The sequence below is a fragment of the Corythoichthys intestinalis genome, chromosome 10 (assembly GCF_030265065.1).
Source record: "Corythoichthys intestinalis isolate RoL2023-P3 chromosome 10, ASM3026506v1, whole genome shotgun sequence".
NCBI lineage: Eukaryota > Metazoa > Chordata > Actinopteri > Syngnathiformes > Syngnathidae > Corythoichthys > Corythoichthys intestinalis.
Window position 1 is genome coordinate 6,836,658 of NC_080404.1, and position 19,656 is coordinate 6,856,313.

General features: G+C 38.8%; 1 protein-coding gene across 9 annotated transcripts in view; it reads right to left on the minus strand.

Annotated features, from left to right (window-relative positions):
- Nucleotides 1–19,656, minus strand: part of wdfy4 (WDFY family member 4) — a 148,922-nt gene that overhangs the window by 54,888 nt on the left and 74,378 nt on the right. For 4 of the 9 annotated variants that reach the window (XR_009064644.1, XM_057848417.1, XM_057848419.1 and 1 more), the window contains 6 exons: nucleotides 13,827–13,904; nucleotides 13,526–13,744; nucleotides 8,055–8,124; nucleotides 7,741–7,946; nucleotides 5,003–5,151; nucleotides 4,810–4,921 (listed from right to left, as the gene is read on the minus strand). Coding sequence is in view for 8 of the 9 variants with exons in the window: in XM_057848417.1 (XP_057704400.1) it covers nucleotides 4,810–4,921; nucleotides 5,003–5,151; nucleotides 7,741–7,946; nucleotides 8,055–8,124; nucleotides 13,526–13,744; nucleotides 13,827–13,904 (834 nt within the window). In the remaining variant the exon portion in view is untranslated. The remainder of the gene's footprint in view (nucleotides 1–4,809; nucleotides 4,922–5,002; nucleotides 5,152–7,740; nucleotides 7,947–8,054; nucleotides 8,125–13,525; nucleotides 13,745–13,826; nucleotides 13,905–19,656) is intronic. The other 5 variants (XM_057848423.1, XM_057848421.1, XM_057848424.1 and 2 more) reach the window with 5 other exon arrangements.

Here is a 19,656-nt window from a genome sequence, read left to right on the forward strand (position 1 = left end):
AAACTAATACACTGTATGACTGGGTACAAGTAACCAACAGTTTGTCTATACCTGGGGTTTTGGCAAAGGCATAGGTTTCCATAGGGACATAACACTAGCAACTTCAGGATGCTAAAATTTAGCCCACCAACTTTTAAGCAACCTTATTTGGATTATATCATGAGTTCAGTTTCATATGTCATTTAATTGTCTTCCCATATGTTGTAAGGATAGAATTGACCCTACCATTATTAAGTGAATTATTTTCATCGGGTTAAGATTTACACTTACAATTCCTATTCACTTGCTGAATGTGCGCGAAATATAAAAGAATAGGGTGAGCAGCAAGTTCGTGTACATTGAAAAGATTTTTTCAAGAACCCACATTACCTCTGGATAATATACATACCTGTCAAGTTGTACGGTTTCGGCGTAATTTGTACAAGTGAGCACTGATTTTTAAATGTGTACACCGAACGTTCAAAATCTATGTTTTTCGTGCATTACGTTTTTTTTCTCGGTTCGGATTTTGTCTCTGTTTCGGCAACGAGACAAAGTGCGTTACTATGCGTTACTACGTTGGTTGAATGATGCGAGAAAAGTCAGTCAAGGAGAGAAAAGAGTATTGTGACGCTGTAGAGAACGCGATGCTAGCTAGATGGCTCCAATATTTCCTGACTGGAGCCGAAAGCCTACAATCTACGCCTAGATATTACATGCATATAGACCCTACGTATCCGTATCCGGCCGCCATATTGTCCGTCATTTTTTAGCCCTATTCTCAATGGTTTCAATTAGTCGTGCAACTTATAGAGCAATTCATGGAAGCCCCGGTGTTATCTGACGCTGTAAACTCATTGGATGCGTTGCATAAAAGGCGTTATGAGGAAAAGCTTCAGTTTATCCATTCGCCAGATCCATATTTGATGCCTAAATCGATGTTTTTCGACCCGCTGTCTTCGCCGTCTCTGCCTGACATCTGCTACCCTGATATTTACAACTATCTTGTCCACACAAAATCAGCCTATTCTCACGAAAGTTTGAAAAACTTTAAGAGCTTGGAGGCTTATAAATACTTTGTTGCTGGTTGGGTGAAACAGGTCCTCGGCCACGAAAATTTGGCAGGAATCTATCGTGTGCTCGGGAAGGTGAGTTACGAAATTTTCAATTCAAAATCTTTTGTTCTTGCTAACATCCACTGTCAAGTCTAATGTATTTCATGTCATTTGTCAATGGAGCTAGGGCTTTTAATGTTTATATTGTTTAGCGATAGCACTCTCACTACATACATATATAATATGTAATAAAGATGAAGTGCGATAGCACTACTCCAGATTGTCCCTAGTTGAATTTATTTTTTGGCTTTTGACCTCAATAGTGAAATTGTAAATTAATTGGATGACAACTGTCTTATTATCCCCTTATAATTATATATTTTCAGGTAGTTCATTCACAACGTCTGAGTGTATGTTGTCGGCGATTAGCCTAGCAATGATCTTAATTGTGGTTGTCAGCCCAAAACCCTCTAAATATATGTTAAATGCATCTTACCAGATATAAAATGACTACTACATAATCTGTGGTAATTGTTTGGAGCCCAGTTTTCTCGTCGAATTGCAGCAGCCCATCTCGCTCTCCTCTCCGGGTCTCTCGGAATCCGGTAGAATTTCAAGTCTCTCCGTCTAGCTTCTCTGTTATTGCAACGGACCACCACACACGCCTTCACCATTTTGATTACTAATGTTAACGAGCAGAAAAACACGCCATAATAGGAGGAATTTACGTAGCGATAATGCATCAACAGTGACGAGTTAACGGACAATATGGCGCGGGGGCGTGGTTGTGACGTCATGTGAGTAGGGTCTATAGAACTACATGTGAAATGACAGACTCGGCGGCGTTAGTAAACAGCCACCATTTTAAAGCAGTAGACACTCTCGGAAAGCCTCTGTTGAAGTGAACCTTCCTAGCGAACCTAAGTAACTTTTTATCTAAAATACTCCTAAATCGGCAGAATCTTGACTTGAATCTATCTTTAAATGATGAAACAGTTTTAAAACTTTCACATGTCGAAAGTAGACAGAAGGGAACTAATGCAAGAACGGGTGCAATTTTATCAACTTTAACAGTTCATTCACAACATTAAATGACTTCCAAACATAGCAAAGGTTACTATGTTTTTGTTATTTGTTTTTTTGAAAAAATGGAAAGAACATGAAAGGTAACACCAGTTACTTTGCCAAGTAACTAATTACTCTTACATTCAGGTAACTAACTCAATTACTTTTTGGGAGAAGTGATTTGTAACAGTAATTAATTACTTTTTAAAAGTAAGATTAACAACACTGGTCATAAAGATGAAGTCTGCAGAATGAAAAGTGACGAAAGCAGAAATTTTATTCTGCCAATTTGTTGCCAAACACAATTTGCCCGCAACTATTGCTGATGATCACTTCTCGGAATTAGCAAAAGAAATGTTCCCTCACTCAAAGATTGCATCGGTAAGTTAATTTTAACAATTGACCCTTTCAATTTATAATTGGACACACTAATGAACTACCTTGAAGTCAAACTGAATTGCGAGCTGAAGTGCCATGAAGTGCAGCCATCAAGACATGATAGAAATGGCCAAAAGTGCTACATACAATTACAACAAAAGTCACTGTTAAATTTTAGTAATCATGATGTAGCTAAAGATACTGATTGTTCTTTGATTGCACCAGGTTATATGTTACAATAATACCAATAAATTCATATTATTTTAAAAATTGAAAATTTCATATTGCACGCTATATACGACGTAAGATTAGTCACCAATTTGTAAGGGCATACGTCACTATTTGTAAGATTGCCAACGGCCTTGGGTTGATGGTAGGAATATAATAACTGCAGCTGAACTTTGTAAAGTCGTTCCTTTTATAAAGGGTTCACTTCTTTTGAACCGATCAATGGTCACATTGTTTTTACACAAAAAAATCTTGCGCTTAAGAATTTTGTTACATATATTCCTTGTTAATACCGTTTCAAAATAAGATTTGTTCTTGGGCACATTACAACTTGTAAATTAAAATTGTCCAACAAAGTTTGACCTTTAATTGGTATTTTTTACTATTTAGTTACACAAATATGATCTATAAACTTTGTTGTTGATGAAAATACAGCACAGGTCTGATGTGTGTGTTTTTTTGGGTTTTTTTACATATCCTCCATTTTGACCTCATGGAAGTGGTCACCCTAGTACTGACTTAGTCCATTTGGTCATACCGCTAAATGCCAAGGTACTTCACATTTACTGTATGTGGAAACCCTAACGATAAAATGTGGGACAAATATGGTCTTTTGTAGTCCGGGTCCTGGCGAGAAGGGCTGAGGTTGACAAGAAAACCAACAACTGTAGTAAAGTGAGAAAGTGGATGTACGCTATTGTTAGCATCATTAACTGTAACAGAACAAGTACTGGTTCATGGACCAGTGTTGGTTAATTTTACTGATATGCTCTGTGCTTGAAATCCTACTTCGTAGTACTTGAGGTTTTCAATGGAAAAGCAGCAACTGCAAGAACAGTGCTAGCAATCTGAGTAGACACCATGCAACGGAAAAGTGGTTTACGTTTGTAACATTGTCACATAGACTACATAATGTATTGACGGGTTAGATCAGTCATGCACTGTGCCTCGCATTCAAGTAGGGGCCACCCACATCAAGAGGAGCTATTCACAAACACATGCACGCAGCGATCTAACGCTGGATTTCTGTTGAAAAAGTACATAAGCTGTACCGCACATCAACAGGAAGGATTGTCTCAGGAGTGATTTATTCGAGGATTCAAGGTAATTATTATATTTTTCGTACCATGCATGCATTTTGAAACGTTGTGAATATTTACGTAAAATAAATGCTGTTCTTTTTTTTTTTTTGCTTTTAACCAGGAATCGAGACTGTTTTACGTCCATATTTATAATATATTTAAGCATTTATTCACGAGAGTTTTCACCGGAAAAGCTTTGTTTTACATCAAGCGGCCGCTAGCTGCATTCACTAACAGACTAGCATTGTACTTCCACATATTTACGTAAAATAAATGGTAACTGCAGTTTTTTTTGCTTTTAACCAAGAATTGGGACTGTTTTACGTCCATATCTATAAAGAATTCTGAGACATCCATATCTATAAAGATTTCGGGGATTTAGGCATTTATTCACAAGAATTGTCACTGGAAAAGCTCAGTTTACATCAGGCAGCCGCTAGCTACATTCACTAACAGACTAGCATTGTACTTCGACATATTTACGTAAAATAAATGCTAACTGCACGTTTTTTGTTTTTTTTTTGCTTTTAACCAAGAAATGAAACTGTTTTACATCCATATCTATAAGGAATTTAGGTATTTAAGCATTTATTCACAAGAGTTTTCACCGGAAAAGCTCTGTTTACATCAGGCGGCCGCTAGCTACATTCACTATTAGACTAGCATTGTTCTTCGACATATTTACGTAAAATAAATGCTAACTGCATGGTTTTTTTGCTTTTAACCAAGAATAGAGACTATTTTACGTCCATATCTATAAAGAATTCAGGAATTTAAGCATTTATTCACAAGAATTTTCAACAAAAAAGCTCTTTGTCTGTTATTCCACTCGGTCAGCTTTGATGGCCTCGCCAACAATGCAGACCCCCTATTTATCGGCCCTGCGCCCCGTGTCCTGTCAATACATAATGAAGTCCATGATTGTCAGAAGGTTTTGAACATGTCGTCACAAACTATCCTTTCAGGAAAAATGGAACAAAATATGAAAAAATATGTTCTGTAATCAATGAGAGATGTTTAACCTCTAGCAAGAACCGCATAAATCTGGCCTCTTTGATGTCCTTGTGAAGCCAGCGTCTGCAGCTTGACGTCGATTCCTTACTCAGCATGCTGGAGATGAAGGAATTCCTCACACTGGAAAAATAGTTGTAAAGCCGAATAAGGCAAAAACAGCTCAATATGTGTGACTGCGCTACTAAAACCCACAAAACATACGTGGTGGGGTGGTGCTTCCTGCAGCAAACGTCTCCAGATGCACTCAGAGTGAATCCTTGGCACAAGAGCAGACTCTCTTGGGCAAACAGCAGCACTCCCTCCGTCACTCTAAGGCCGCTAACCATCACAACACACATTTTCGCTTTGACCTATGTTAGAAATAAATTCATTTGTGATCTGTGCATTGCATAATCAGCCAACACTTGATTGATCATTTTAATCACATATTTGAAACATTATTAAAAAGACACCATTGAACACTTCATTAAAAGAGCTGATTGATGGGAAGGGAGAGGCCCGTGTTCCAGCATCTTCATTCAAGACCAAAAGGACCCACATGCTGCTTTCAGAGCTGGTTGGAGCAAATGCTAACTGCACGGTGTTAATGTGTTTAATTCTATTTCTCTCCCCCATCTCACAGTGAGTGTGCACACCTGGCTGCCCCCTTGTGTGGGCCCCTCTGGGACACAGAGTCCAAAAACCATATGGGGCCCCAACATAGCCGAAGGCCCTTCACAATTTATACTAATCAAATCAGACTCCCTACCCCCAGACATAAGAGTCACACTTGTGAAAGAGGAGGAGGTCTTGCCTGGCCATTATTAGGAGAATTAATCACTGTCGCATACACAATAAGCAACCTGCTAAACGATCAGAAGTTCCTGACTGAATCCACATAAACATATGCGGTTTGATGAATGGTGTCATGTAAAAGCCTTTAAGAGTCATCGTGAATCTTAGCGACACGGCACATCATATTTACTTATGGTTAGACTAAACGGCAATTTCCATTAGTGCACACACTAAATCCACTCAACTGGCCCTAACAATGACTACATTTCAGAAAAACTAGTTAGAATTATCATCATAAATGACTAAATACATAACAATAAACTTGTTTCCTTATCTGTGTATTGTGCAGGGGACAGATATGTATTATGAGTCTGAGCGAGATTTAGCTGATGATTGGAAGGAGAGAAAAGAAGGACTTTATTGACAGAGCCTAATGTCAGACCATTGATTTCTCCCCACACACATTACTGTCATAATCACACTATTGGCGCTGGAAAGCTAATTATACGTGAGTCTGCTTTTGTGTGTTACTGTCCGTGCAGTGTGTTAGCCTGCATCCATGTGTGCGTGTGCATTTCTCAAAGCTAATGACTGTGTTCATTTGACAGGGTGCGCAGCAGGACTCACACACTTGAACCATTGCGAGACAACTACGCAGATCACACACTTACTAAGCAGATGTAAGACAGCCTGCATCACCTCCTACTGTTTTTATTAATACATCTGTCAGAAACATTAAAAGGCGCGGCTGGTTACCAGCGCGAAGAGAATCCTTGTCAACATGTGCCGTCTAACTCAGCGGAAGAATGAAAAGAGCTGAGCTGGGCCTTACACTAATGAGGAAAACTAGAATCCCGATAGCTGCATCCAGCTTGGAGTCCATCCATTCATCCAGTATCCACCGCTTAATCCGGGGTCGGCTCATGGGGCAGCAGCTTTAGCAGGGAAGCCCAGACTTCCCTCTCCCCAGCCACTTCAACCAGCTCCTCCGGTGAGATCCCAAGGCGTTCCCAAGCCAGCCGAGAGGCATAGTCTTTCCAATGTGTCCTGGGTCTACATCCAGTGGGACATGCACAGAACACCTCTCCAGGGAGGCGTCCAGGAGGCATTTGAACCAGATGTCCGAGCCACCTCAGCTGGCTCTTCTCAACATGGAGGAGTAGCGGCTTGACTCTGTGTCCCAACCAGTTGACCGAGCTTCTCACCCTATCTCTAAGGGAGAGGCCAGACACCCTGCGGAGGAAACTCATTTCGGCCGCTTGAATCTGGGATCTTTGTTCTTTCGGTCACGAGTTGCTACCCACAGCTTGTGACCGTAGGTGAGGGTAGGAACGTAGATCGACTGGTAAATTGAGAGCTTCGCCTTTTGGCTCAGCTCCTTCTTCACCACAACAGACTGGTACAGAGTCCTCATCACTGCGGAGGCTCCACCGATCCACCTGTTGATCTCCCACTCTCTCCTACCTTTCACTCGTGAACAAGATACTTGAACTCCTCCACTTAGGGCAGGATCTCAACCCTGACCCGGAGAGGGCAATGAGGACCATGGTCTCGTATTTGGAGGTGCTGATTTCATCCCGACAGCTTCACACTTGGCTGTGAACCGCTCAAGTGAGAGTTGGACATCAAAGCAAACCACCAGCACAACATCATCTGCAAAAAACAGAGATGCAATGCTGGGGCTACCAAATCGGATCCCCTCAACACTTCAGCAGCATCTAGAAATTCCATCCATAAACGTTATCAACAGAATCGGTGACAAAGGGCAACCTTGGTTGAGTCCAACCCTCACTGGAACGAATCCGACATACTTCCGGCAATGCGGACCAAACTCTGGCACCGGTCGTACAAGCACCGAACAGCCCTTACCAGGGGGCTCGGCACCCCTTACTCCTAAAACACTTCCCAAAGGACTCCCCCAAGGACACAGTCAAACGCCTTCTCCAAGTCCACAAAACATGTAGACCGGTTGGGGGAACTCCCATGCACCCTCGAGGACCCTGCAGAGGGTGTAGAAATGGTCCACTGTTCAACAGCCGAGATGAAAACCACAATGCTTCCCCTGAATCCGAGAATCCAGCATGGAGACCCTAAGTCTACATCTCATAGTTATAAGCATAGTGATTTTGGCCAGAATACCACTTTAAACTGTCATGCCATAGTACCTCCTCTCCTGGATGTAGCTCCTGCAGTATGATGCGTATGTCAGCGCAGGTTTGCGTGTAGGAGCAGGGCTCAAACGTCAAGGAGTCTACTTCAGAGGCAGGTGCTTCATTCAAAACAGGAAAGAAGGTTAGCTGATCACAAGCCTGACCTCCATCCTCACCTTCTTCTTGAACCTCGGCACCAATTTCGCAAAGAATCTTTTGCACTGATGCATAGGAAAAACAAGGCTTTCAGTGAGAAAAAAACTAAATAGTGACAGTTTTTCATAGTTCCTCATGTTATTTTTGTTTGTTTGTTTGTTTGTTTGTTTTACCTGTGTCTCTTTCTGTCCTGTTGTTGCTTTCTGCAGATGTCCTCAAACCCAGAGACAGGGCTCCTAGCACCTTCAGACATACCATCAAGTATTATATAGTTAGGCATTTTTTTATATACACTATAGAGGTAGTCCTCGGGTTACGACGTACCCGACTTACGCGATTTCAACTTTACGATGCCAGAGTCTCGTCCGCTATTTTGTCTTCAGTCTTTTTTTTTTTTTTTTTTTTGTTGCGTAAACAGTACCTTTTTGAACCTCACAGTATCCTATGTTTTACTTTATTTTATTAATATGACTTCTGCTCTTTTGGCGAAATGTGTATTTTTTTACTTTACTTTTTTACTTTCACTTTTATTTTTGTTTTGAGATGTTTACATTTAATTTAGCTCAGGAAGCGTAGAGTAGGTAGAACACGCGAGTAAGAGCACACGTACACACAGGAAGAAGAACGTATTTGCACAAACGAAGAAGAGCGCACGCACGCAAACGAGGAAGAGCATTTGCTCCCACCAGAGGTGGTGCAGAGTGAGAGAGAGAGGGGCAAGAGTACAGCTTAGCTCTCTGTCTAGTTAAGTGGACAGTACAATGACATATAATACATGTTTTTGGATAGTTATTTTGAAATTCAGGAGGTATTTAGGGGTACTTAAAGGGTTAATTCCGATTTACGCTGGAAATTCAGGTTACGTCGCCAGCATAGGAACGGAACTTGTTAGCATTTTGAAATGTAAGGAAGTAAAAGGACTTTGTTACTGTATAATTACATTTTTGTGTATTTGTACTTGAGTACAAATATGAAGTGGTATTTTTTGGTTTCACTTCACTACATTTTACAGCAGGTATCTGTACTTTTCAAATTGTCGCCTGAGTTAAACCTTACTTTTGTTTTCTTTTTTTCTCATTGTGAATAGTTTCATTGTGATAGTTTCTTTTTCATGCCTCCGGCGCAATCGATAAGCGTTTGGCAACTATACCATAACTGAGCACTAGAGGGAGCAACACGCAAGACTGACAGGTGAACAATCATATTAACCAATAAAAACCACCACACTCTTTGTACAGTAGGTGGATGTATGCACCTAAAAGTTGCTGGCGATACTCCATTAAACTAAGTTTTGGAGTTTTTGAGCTTGTTAAGCTTCTGTTTACATTGCAATCAATTTTAGCACTTGTTTTTTTCCATGCTCCACATTTTAGATAAAACTGAGCAGTCAATTAATTTTCTGTTTCTATCTTTGAATATTGACTCAAAACTCTGTATGTACTAGAATGTATTCATATATATAATGTACATTACATTTTTGCATCAGGAGAAAATACTTTTACTTTTTACTTGTAAATTTTAAAGCAAGTACTTTTACTTCAGTAATTGTTTTCTTAGATACTTGTGTTTTTACTTATACAAGTATCTAAGATACTAGTAATTTTTTGCACCTGTATCTCTACTTTTACTTAAGTTAAAAAAGAAAAAAAAAAAGTGAGTACTTCATCCACTACTGCTTGTTCGTACCTGTATAATTATTATCATTCATTCATTTTCCGAGCCGCTTATCCTCACGAGGGTCGCTGGACCCTATCCAGGCTGACAATGGGCAGTAGGCTAGGTACAACCTGAAACAGTTGCCAGCCAATTGCACAATATACAGTTGTGGTCAAAAGTTTACATACACTTGTGAAGAACATAATGTCATGGCTCTCTTGAGTTTCCAGTCATTACTAAAAGTCTGATTTTTCTCCGATAGAGTGATTGGAACAGATACTTCTTTGTCACAAAAAACACTCTTGAAGTTTGGTACTTTTATGACTTTATTATGGGTGAACAGAAAAAAGTGATCAAATCTGTTGGGTCAAAAATATACATACAGCAGCGCTAATATTTGGTAACATGTCCCTTGGCCATTTTCACTTCAATTAGGCGCTTTTGGTAGCCATCCACAAGCTTCTGGCAAGCTTCTGGTTGAATCGTTGACCACTCCTCTTGACATAATTGGTGCAGTTCAGTTAAATCTGATGGCTTTCTGACATGGACTTGTTTCTTCACCATTGGCCACAAGTTCTCAATGGGGTTTAAGTCAGGACTTTGGGAAGGCCATTCGAAAATCTTAATTCTAGCCTGATTCAGCCATTCCATTACCGCTTTTGATGTGTGTTTGGGGTCATTGTCCTGTTGGAACACCCAACTGCGCCCAAGACTCAATCTTCGGGCTGATGACGTTAGGTTATCTTGAAGAATTTGAAGGTAATCCTCCTTCTTCATTATCCCATTTACTCTCTGTAAAGCACCAGTTCCATTGGTAGCAAAACAGCCCCACAGCATAATACTACCACCACAGTGCTTGACGGTAGGCATGATGTACTTGGGGTTAAAGGCCTCACCTTTTCTCCTCAAAACATATTGCTGGGCAGTGTGGCCAAACAGCTCGATTTTTGTTTCGTCTGACCACAGAGCTTTCCTCAAGAAGGTCTTATCTTTGTCCATGTGATCAGCAGCAAACTTCAGTCGAGTGTTAAGGTGCTGCTTTTGGAGCAAGGGCTTCCTTCTTGCACGGCAGCCTCTCAGTCCATGGAGATGCAAAACACGCTTGACTGTAGACACTGACACCTGTGTTCCAGCAGCTTCTAATTCTTGGCAGATCTGCTTTTTGGTGATTCTCGGTTGAATCTTCACCCTCCTGACCAATTTTCTCTCAGCAGCAGGTGATGGCTTGCATTTTCTTCCTGATCGTGGCAGTGACAAAACAGTGCCATGCACTTTATACTTACAAACAATTGTTTGCACTGTTGCTCTTGGGACCTGCACCTGTTTTGAAATGGCTCCAAGTGACTTTCCTGACTTGTTCAAGTCAATGATTTGCTTTTTCAGATCCATGTATGTATATTTTTGACCCAGCAGATTTGATCACTTTTTCTGTTAACCCATAATAAAGTCATAAAAGAACCAAACTTCATGAATGTTTTTTGTGACAAAGAAGTATCTGTTCCAATCACTCTATTGGAGAAAAATCAGAGTTGTAGTAATGACTGGAAACTCGAGAGCCATGACATTCTGTTCTTCACAAGTGTAAGTAAACTTTTGACCACAACTGTATAATTATATATTTGCCTTTTTACAGATCGCTTTTCAATGCAAATCTAATTAACTCAAGAGTAGAGCAATATAGACCATAGACAACATCTCTTTATAATGGAATGCCATTTGCTGCAGTAGCATTTGAGTCTGTATTAAAGCCCATCCATACATTTTCAACACCACTTATCCTTGTCAAATGCTGAATCATCTGTTTATGTCTTTGATGCCTCAACTTTGTGTGCACTCTGTGGGGAAAAATAACTATTGGGCTATTGTTTCGACTTGGTGCAAATGGTCCACTTTCACAAAACTGCATGTATGCACAGCATATAAACAGCCACAATGCACCCTACTGATTATCCTTTTGATTTTCTATAGAATTCTAATACAGCACTATGATTCAGTTTCTGTACACATGGCGAAGTTTTGCAAATTCATCTTTGATCACCTCTTCAACCGAAATTTTAAAATTATGCATATTCATGTTCCTGATAAAACTCTAATCTGTTTTCTGCACATAAAAATTATCCCTGGCGGATATTGCAGACAAACAACTATAAATCCAAAGTATCCCAGTGGAACATATAAAGGGATCGCATTTTCCATTTATTCATGTACAATGTTGTTATGTTGTTAATAACGGCGTTTTAACGGCATTATTTTTGTTGTTGTTGTGGGTAATCTAAGTAATTACTTTTCCCATCTTTGCCACGCCGTTCCCGTTACTGAGGATGTGAAGGGGCGCGTTACTACAATTTGGTTGAATGAAACACGAGTTGTCTGATTTGGTCACCGCTTCATGCGAGAGAGCAGAGCTGGAGGGGGGAGGTGACGCCGTTGCAAACCCAATGATGATTGGCTAGGTGGCTCGGAGCGTTAGGATAGCATTTACGCATTATCATTTACTGATTCAATACAACGGCAAGAAAAACAAAAAGGCTTTTTTTGTCATAAAATTTGAAAGCCAAAGTTTGAATGCCATTACGCTCTTATATAGATGAAATTAAAAAAAGAATATGTAAAAATTTGAAGAATAGTTTTGCTTTTTGGGGGGGAAACGCAAAAATCAGTTCAATTCAATCCATTAATATGAACATCTTTGATGTGAAATATGCTATCAAATGCATAAGCGGATTTTAAGGGGGATCCAGGGGGCCAGCCCCCCCCCCTTGTGGCCGAAAAAAGTCATTGCATGTAATTGACTTTCCTATATGTATAAAAGTTGAAAAGCAATAAAACTCCAACAAAAATGAATGAAATGAACAAAAAAATATATTTTAAGAATGGGTCAAAATTATTTTTCAAACAGATCATGTGACTAGCAACTTAGACGGTCATTTGATTTGCATATAATATTCCACCAACAAAAAAAATTTGGGAAGGGCAATTTTATTTTTTAAATGATTTTTTTCCTTTGATGGAAAATATTTTTTGGGATTGAAGCAATTTTTGGGGGGATTAAATGATTTAGACACAAATGTCCTACCCATAATATGGCCCAAGCACAAAAAGGATCGCTTATATCAAAGAAATTTTTTTCAATAAAGAATTAAGTGTTCAAATGCAAATTTTTCAATCTCAAATATTTTTTCGCATTTGAAAACTATTTCCATGATTGAAATTTTTCTTTTTTGATTGAGTTTTCTTTTTGACTTTCTTTTTTTAAATTACCTTTTTAAATTATTTTTTGATTGAATAATAAAGACAAAAATGTCCTAGCCAAAGTGTGGCCCAAACACAAATCAACATTTCTTCAATCAAAAAAGTTGCTTTAATCAAAAAAAAAAAAAAATCAATCAAAGAAAAATAGCTTTCACGTGCATTCTTTAAAAAAAATGTTAAGTTTCAAATTTATTTATTTATTTATTTTGACTTTTTTGAGGGGGGGGGGGGTATATATTTTGATTGAAGCAATTATTTTTATCGAAGCAAGTTTTTTTGATTGAATAATAAACACACAAATCTACCTCCATTTGGCTCCGTCCAGGGGATACAATTTTTGACTGGGGTAACTACACTAGCACGACACCGGCGGGCGTACCATATTGAATGGATGACGATCTTGGCAAAAAGTATAGCTGTCCTAAGCAGCCTAAATTTAGAATTACCCTCAAGAATGATGGAAAACAAAAAAACGCTCATTTTCAACTTATTATCATAAATATTCTTGTAAGTTAATTTTATTGCTGACACTGCATTTTGGGGTCATCAACATGTTGTGCCCCCCCTGCCCCAAAAGTCAAACTCCGCCTATGATGAAATGTATAATGTAATAATATGTAGAAAACTAAAAGTTACGTCAGTTACTTTGCTGAGTAACTAATTACTCTTACAATGAGGTAACATGAGTTAATAACTCAATTCCTTTTTTGGAGAAGCAATTTGTAACTGTAATTACTTTTGTTAAGTAAGACTGTTCATGTACCCCTCTGGATCGTCTCTGGTCCTTTCTGCGTCCGCGTAGTTTGGTGCGGTTGGGCCCTTCAGCACTGTCTTGCACCCAGTTGTGGCCGAGCAGCACGCCAGGACTCGGCCCAAACACGGCTCTCTCCCTCTGCAGTTCCGCCTCGACATTCAGCCATTGAGAGTTGACCCGATCCCACTCACTGGCTCGTAACTGGGCCGTAACAAAAAGACAAGAAGACAAGGATGGCATATAGAAAGGGAATTGATTTGCTAGGCCGGTATTTTCTTCAAACCTGTAAATGGTTTGTCCTCATATTCTCAAACATTTTGTTGCCCCTTTGTTGGTGTGACTCCATATAAGACAGAAACTCCTGCAACAAAAAATGCAAATGCAATCGTTCCTCCTTCCATACAGGGACTGTATATTCATATTGTTATTTCCTCATGCAATTACAACGCTTTCACACAATTACGTCGACTCAAAATTGCATTCACGGGGGCCAAATAAGCTAGTGGCTACAGACTTACAATAACCCTTGTCTGAGAATGTAATCCTTTGTTGGTGTGATCTAATTAACATAAACATTAATATCACTGAGCCACAGCACAGTAGGGGGCAAGGTAAATGTGTGTGTGTCGATTAAAAGAGAAAAGAAAAAATAACAAGCGGAGCCGTGTTGACACTGCAGGATGCTGGTGTTGAGCAGACACACAGGGATCATATTCGCACTGTTAACTGCTTCATTAAGCCCATCATCACAGCAGTGCTCGCTAGGAGACGAGTGAAACAACATGTGTCCATCCTCACAGCTGACCCACGACGGCCATTTCGCTGAAGAAATGAACACGCAGTCACTCTTTATAAGCACTTTTATTTACAGATCATTTTGTTTTAGGGTATAACCTCGTAAATGAACAGTAGAACAATAGGCAGCAATATAAAGTCTGCGGTTTTATAAAAAGAAGCAAAAAATAAACTCATTTGGAAATAAACCCGTGACAATCAAGTTTTGATTTGACAAGCCTGCCGAAGAATGAAAATGGCAGAGTGTGTTTTTCGAAATGGTGGGCAGTAGAAGAACAGAGAAGTCACGCGAGGGGGGGATTATGAAAATAAATATTACAGAGAGGAGAGTAATAATGAAGTTTGCAAACTAGAGCTATGGCGTGACAGATAAACAGTAAGTCATCTTGCAATTTCATTCCTTCAATTGGACAAACATAAGTAATATATAGCATTAATTACCCTATTTAGCAGATAGGAGACTCATTGGCTTTTAAATGCTGCATTAAATACATAACTCATCCCTTCCCACTGCAATTAACATCATACTCATTTCCATTTTAATGACTTCCCAACAATACGCCACCTTTGATGATAAGGCAACATAATGTCAACTTCATTCTGGGCTGGTAGGGAGTGTGTAATGAACTTAACGTGATCATTAGTACTGTTAATTATCTCCGTAATATGAGATATGATTATGGAAACGGCATTCACTGATGAAATAATTCTTTGGGAAGCTTGGATTGAGACTGCCTATCTGTCACTATATTTCCATGTGATACCTACAGAAGGCTTTGGAACTGTACAGTAATGTCCAATTGTGCTGTTCTTTTTGTCCTCCTGCTGTGAATTTAAATGAGTGTTGGCAGCGCTGCCATCCCTCCCACTTCCAATGGGTTGGACATCTATCACTATCAATGGCAGACAACGAATTCAAATGAGCCAAGAAAACCATGCTCAGCACACCCTTGTTCTGTACTACTGTGCATCCATAGACTTCATAATGGATTGATGGGTCGGGTCGGTCATGCACTGCATTTCGCACTCAAGTAGGGGCCGCCCACAACAAGAGGAGCTATTCACAAACACAAGCACGCAGCAATCTGACGCCGGATTTCTGTTGAAAAAGTGCGAAAGCTGGACCGCATACAACCAGGAAGGATTGTCTCAGGAGTGATTTGTTCAAGGATTCAAGGTAAATTTTTTTTTTCGTACCATGCCTGCATTTTGAAACATTGTGAAAAAAATCAATGGGAGAAATTAGCTGCTACTGCATTGGCATCATAGTTTGCAATATTTACGTAAAATAAATGCTAATTGCACGTTTTTTTTTTTTTTTTTTTTTTTTTTTTTTTTTGCTTTTAACCAAGAATCAATACTGTTTTACGTCCATATCTATAAAGAATTCGGGGATTTAAACATTTATTCACAAGAATTTTCACCGGAAAAGCTCTGTTTACACCAGGTGGACACTGGCTACATTCACTAACAGCATTATACTTCGACATATTTACGTAAAATAAATGCTAACTACACGTTTTTTTTTGTTTGTTTGTTTTTTTCTTTGAACCAGAAATCGAGACTATTTTACGTCCATATCTAAAAAGGATTCGGGGATTTAAACATTTATTCACAAGAACTTTCACCGGAAAAGCTCTGTTTACACCAGGTGGCCGCTAGCTACATTCACTAACAGACTAGCATTGTACTTCAACATATTTACGTAAAATAAATGCTATCTGCACATTTGTTTGTTTGTTGTTGTTTTGTTTTTTTTTTGCTTTTAACCAAGAATCGAGACTGTTTTACATACATATCTATAAAGAATTTTGGGATTTAGACATTTATTCACAAGAATTTTCACCGGAAAAGCTCTGCTTACACCAGGCGGCCACTAGCTACATTCACTAACAGACTACCATTGTACTTTGACATATTTACGTAAAATAAATGCTAACTGCACGTTAGTTTTTTTTTTTTTGTTTTTTTTTTTTTTCGCTTTTAACCAAGAATCGAGACTGTTTTACGTCCATATCTATAAAGAATTTGGGTGATTTAAGCATTTATTCAAAAGAAGTTTCACTGGAAAAGCTCTGTTTACATCAGGCGGCCCCTGGCTATATTCACTAACAGACTACCATTGTACTTCGACATATATACGTAAAATAAATGCTAGCTAACTGCATGTTTTTTTTTTGCTTTTGCTAAACAAGAATCGAGACTGTTTTACGTTCTTATCTATAAAGAATTCGGGGATTTCAGCATTTATTCACAAGAATTTTGAACAAAAAAAGCTAATTGTCTGTGATTCCACTCGGTCAGCTTTGACAGCCTCCCCAACAATGCAGGGCCCTTATTTATCGGCCCTGTGTCCCGTCAACACATTATGAAGTCTATGGTGCATCGTAAACTCACTTGCCAGATGCAGGTCGCACATTGATGATCCAGAAATTAATTATTGTCCCGCTGGTTTCTTTGAGAGACTGGGTGTAAACTATTTTGACGATCTGTCTATCAGTTTTGCAGAAAATCTAAAACCAGCAGTAGTTCAACCAAGTGCAGGGTAACATCCCTCCTTATTTTTCTGACTTGGAAAAACAATTCATCACCCTGTCTGATTCCCTGTCAGATACTGATATGATAAAGAATAACATCAAATGAATAATGTTTTCATCAGATTGCAACCACTATAATTGCCAACCCAATTTCAGTAGGCAGGAGATGCGCACTAACACGCACACACATAGACACACGCTTTGCAGGGTTGAGGTTGACACAGACGCGGTAATTTCATGCCTGTGTGCCTGAGTAATATGTCCCCGCTCCCTGCTCCAGATGGCTCAACGTCTTAAGCGTTGTGGGGGAACTAATGATGTGGACCACGTGTTTCGGGGGGAAAAAAACAACAATAAACGCGTCTTTAACCTTCAGCGACAAACAGTGTGTCGAGGCGAATGTTCTTGTGGATGGGCCGAGCTGATATCAATTACTATGCCCACTCAGGGGCAATCAGCTGTAATCATCAAAATCCATCTTAAGAAATAATAATAACAATAATTTCAACAACAACAAAAAAAAAAACATTCCCAGAGGGCTGGATGGCTCACAGCACAAATACAGCAACGAGTGACTTTGGAATGAGCGTCAGTTGGATATGGCGCTAAATGAAGGCCAAAAGTATAGCAATCTGAAAATAAGAAACAATTGGGGGAAAAACTGAAACTGAATGTTTACGTTTTTTTCCTGAATCTTTCCAAAGTGAAAAAAAAACAAAAACATTTTATTATTATACAATATATACAGTGCTGGCCAAAAGTACTCGCACCCCTGCAATTTTGTCAGATAATGTTCAATTTCTCCCAGAAAATGATTGCAATTACAAATGCTTTGGTAGTAATATCTTCATTTATTTTGCTTGCAATGAAAAAACACAAAAGAGAATGGGAAAAATTTTTAATAATTTTAATTTTACAATTAATTTTTACAATTTTTTTTTGAAACTCCAAAAATGGGCCAAACACAAGTATTGGCACCCTTTGAAAAATGATGTGATACTTCTATAATTTGTGTAATCAACAGCACCTGTTACTTACCTGTGGCACATAACAGGATGTGGCAATAACTAAATCACACTTGCAGCCAGTTAAAATGGATTAAAGTTGACCCAACCTCTGTCCTGTGTCCTTGTGTGTACTGCATTGAGCATGTAGAAAAGAAAGAAGACCAAAGAGCTGAGAAGCAAAATACTGATCAGCTGGCCAAAGGAGAATGGTCTAAAATTCTAGCAATGCATTGTGAGAAACTCATTGATGGATACCGTAAACGGTTGTTCGCAGTTATTTTGTATAAAGGTTGTGCTACCAAGTACTAGGCTGAGGTTGCCAATACTTTTGTCTGGCCCATTTTTTGAGTTTTGTGTAAAATGATCAAGATTTAATTTTTTTGTTTCATTGTCTTTTGTGTTTTTGTAATTGCTTTGTAATTGCCATTTGTAATTGCAATCATTTTCTAGGAGAAATTGAGCATTATCTGACAGAATTGCAGGGTAGCCAATACTTTTGGCCAGGAGTATATATGGTGCAAAACACTCAGGTGATTTGAAGTTCTGCTCTGAGACCCCCTATTTGGCCAAATTTCAAAATGTTCCTATATGCATGTGTGATACATCATTAGAAAGCTTAAAATCTAAATTTTCTGGGGGAAGAAAAATTTTGAACAGGAGGGCATTTAAAAAGAAAATGAAACCCCCAAACCCTAACTTGAGGTGAGAGCATGAGAGAACATAATTAAAGACACCATGATTTCACGTACTTACCACACAGCTGTGAATAGCCACAGCCAGATTTTTGGGGGATTTTATGGGTGAAACATGGTCATATAACAAGGGTCGTGATGCAGAAATCGCAGACATCAAGGTGTGGTTTAGATTTTCTTTTTTAAATATTTAGCCTTTTAAACATTTTTTTTTCTTCATTTTTTTCTTTGTATGGATCGATTGTTCATCTTTTAAAATATCAAGGAAAATGCGGCAGAAACAAAAAAAAAATACAATTTAGCAATAGTTATGAGGTAGTTATCCGTGACCTATTTACGGACACTATTTTTTTTCATTGTGACGTAATTTGTTTAAAAGTTTAAAATATGCGAGTGAATAATTTTTAAAGTCTTTTTTTAACTAAATATTAGACATCAACTAATGAGTCTTAGCTAAAAATTTCGAATAATATAGTTACTGACCTTTTTATGGCTGCGTTGAAACAAAAGTGGTTGTGCGGTGTCTGTAAACTGGGATCTCCAGGGTAAAACGGACAAATTAAAAATTGTTTGGGGGCTTAATGTGCCATGAAGCTGCTATGGCAGTATATAGACATATTGTTCAATCAAACACAACAGTTCTTTTGGCTTAAAATACAGCAGTTTATTTTAAAGAGCGGTGCAAGACCAGAAACTGCTTTTTCAGCCTTGTCTGTGTTTTCCACCATATATACTATTATATATTTTTTTCAGGTTCAAATATTAACTTTTGGTTTCGGTCTTATTTTCACCTTCAGATTTGTTTTTCACTTTCAGATCTTATTGTTTCAGTTTCAATTTTTCTTCACATTCAAATATTTTTTTCACTTTCAAATCTTTTTTTCGCTTTCAGATATACTGTATATACATTTTTTTTTTACTTTGAAAACTTTCGGCCATGTTCTGGCCTGGAGGGGTGTGGCCCCGACAGGGGTGTGTTGGCTTGTGAGAGACAGCCTATCAAAGCAACCCCAAATGAAGCTGCCTTCAGGAAACCTGGGTACTTTGATAGATTATCACTCCCCACTCTCTCTTCTCTCTCT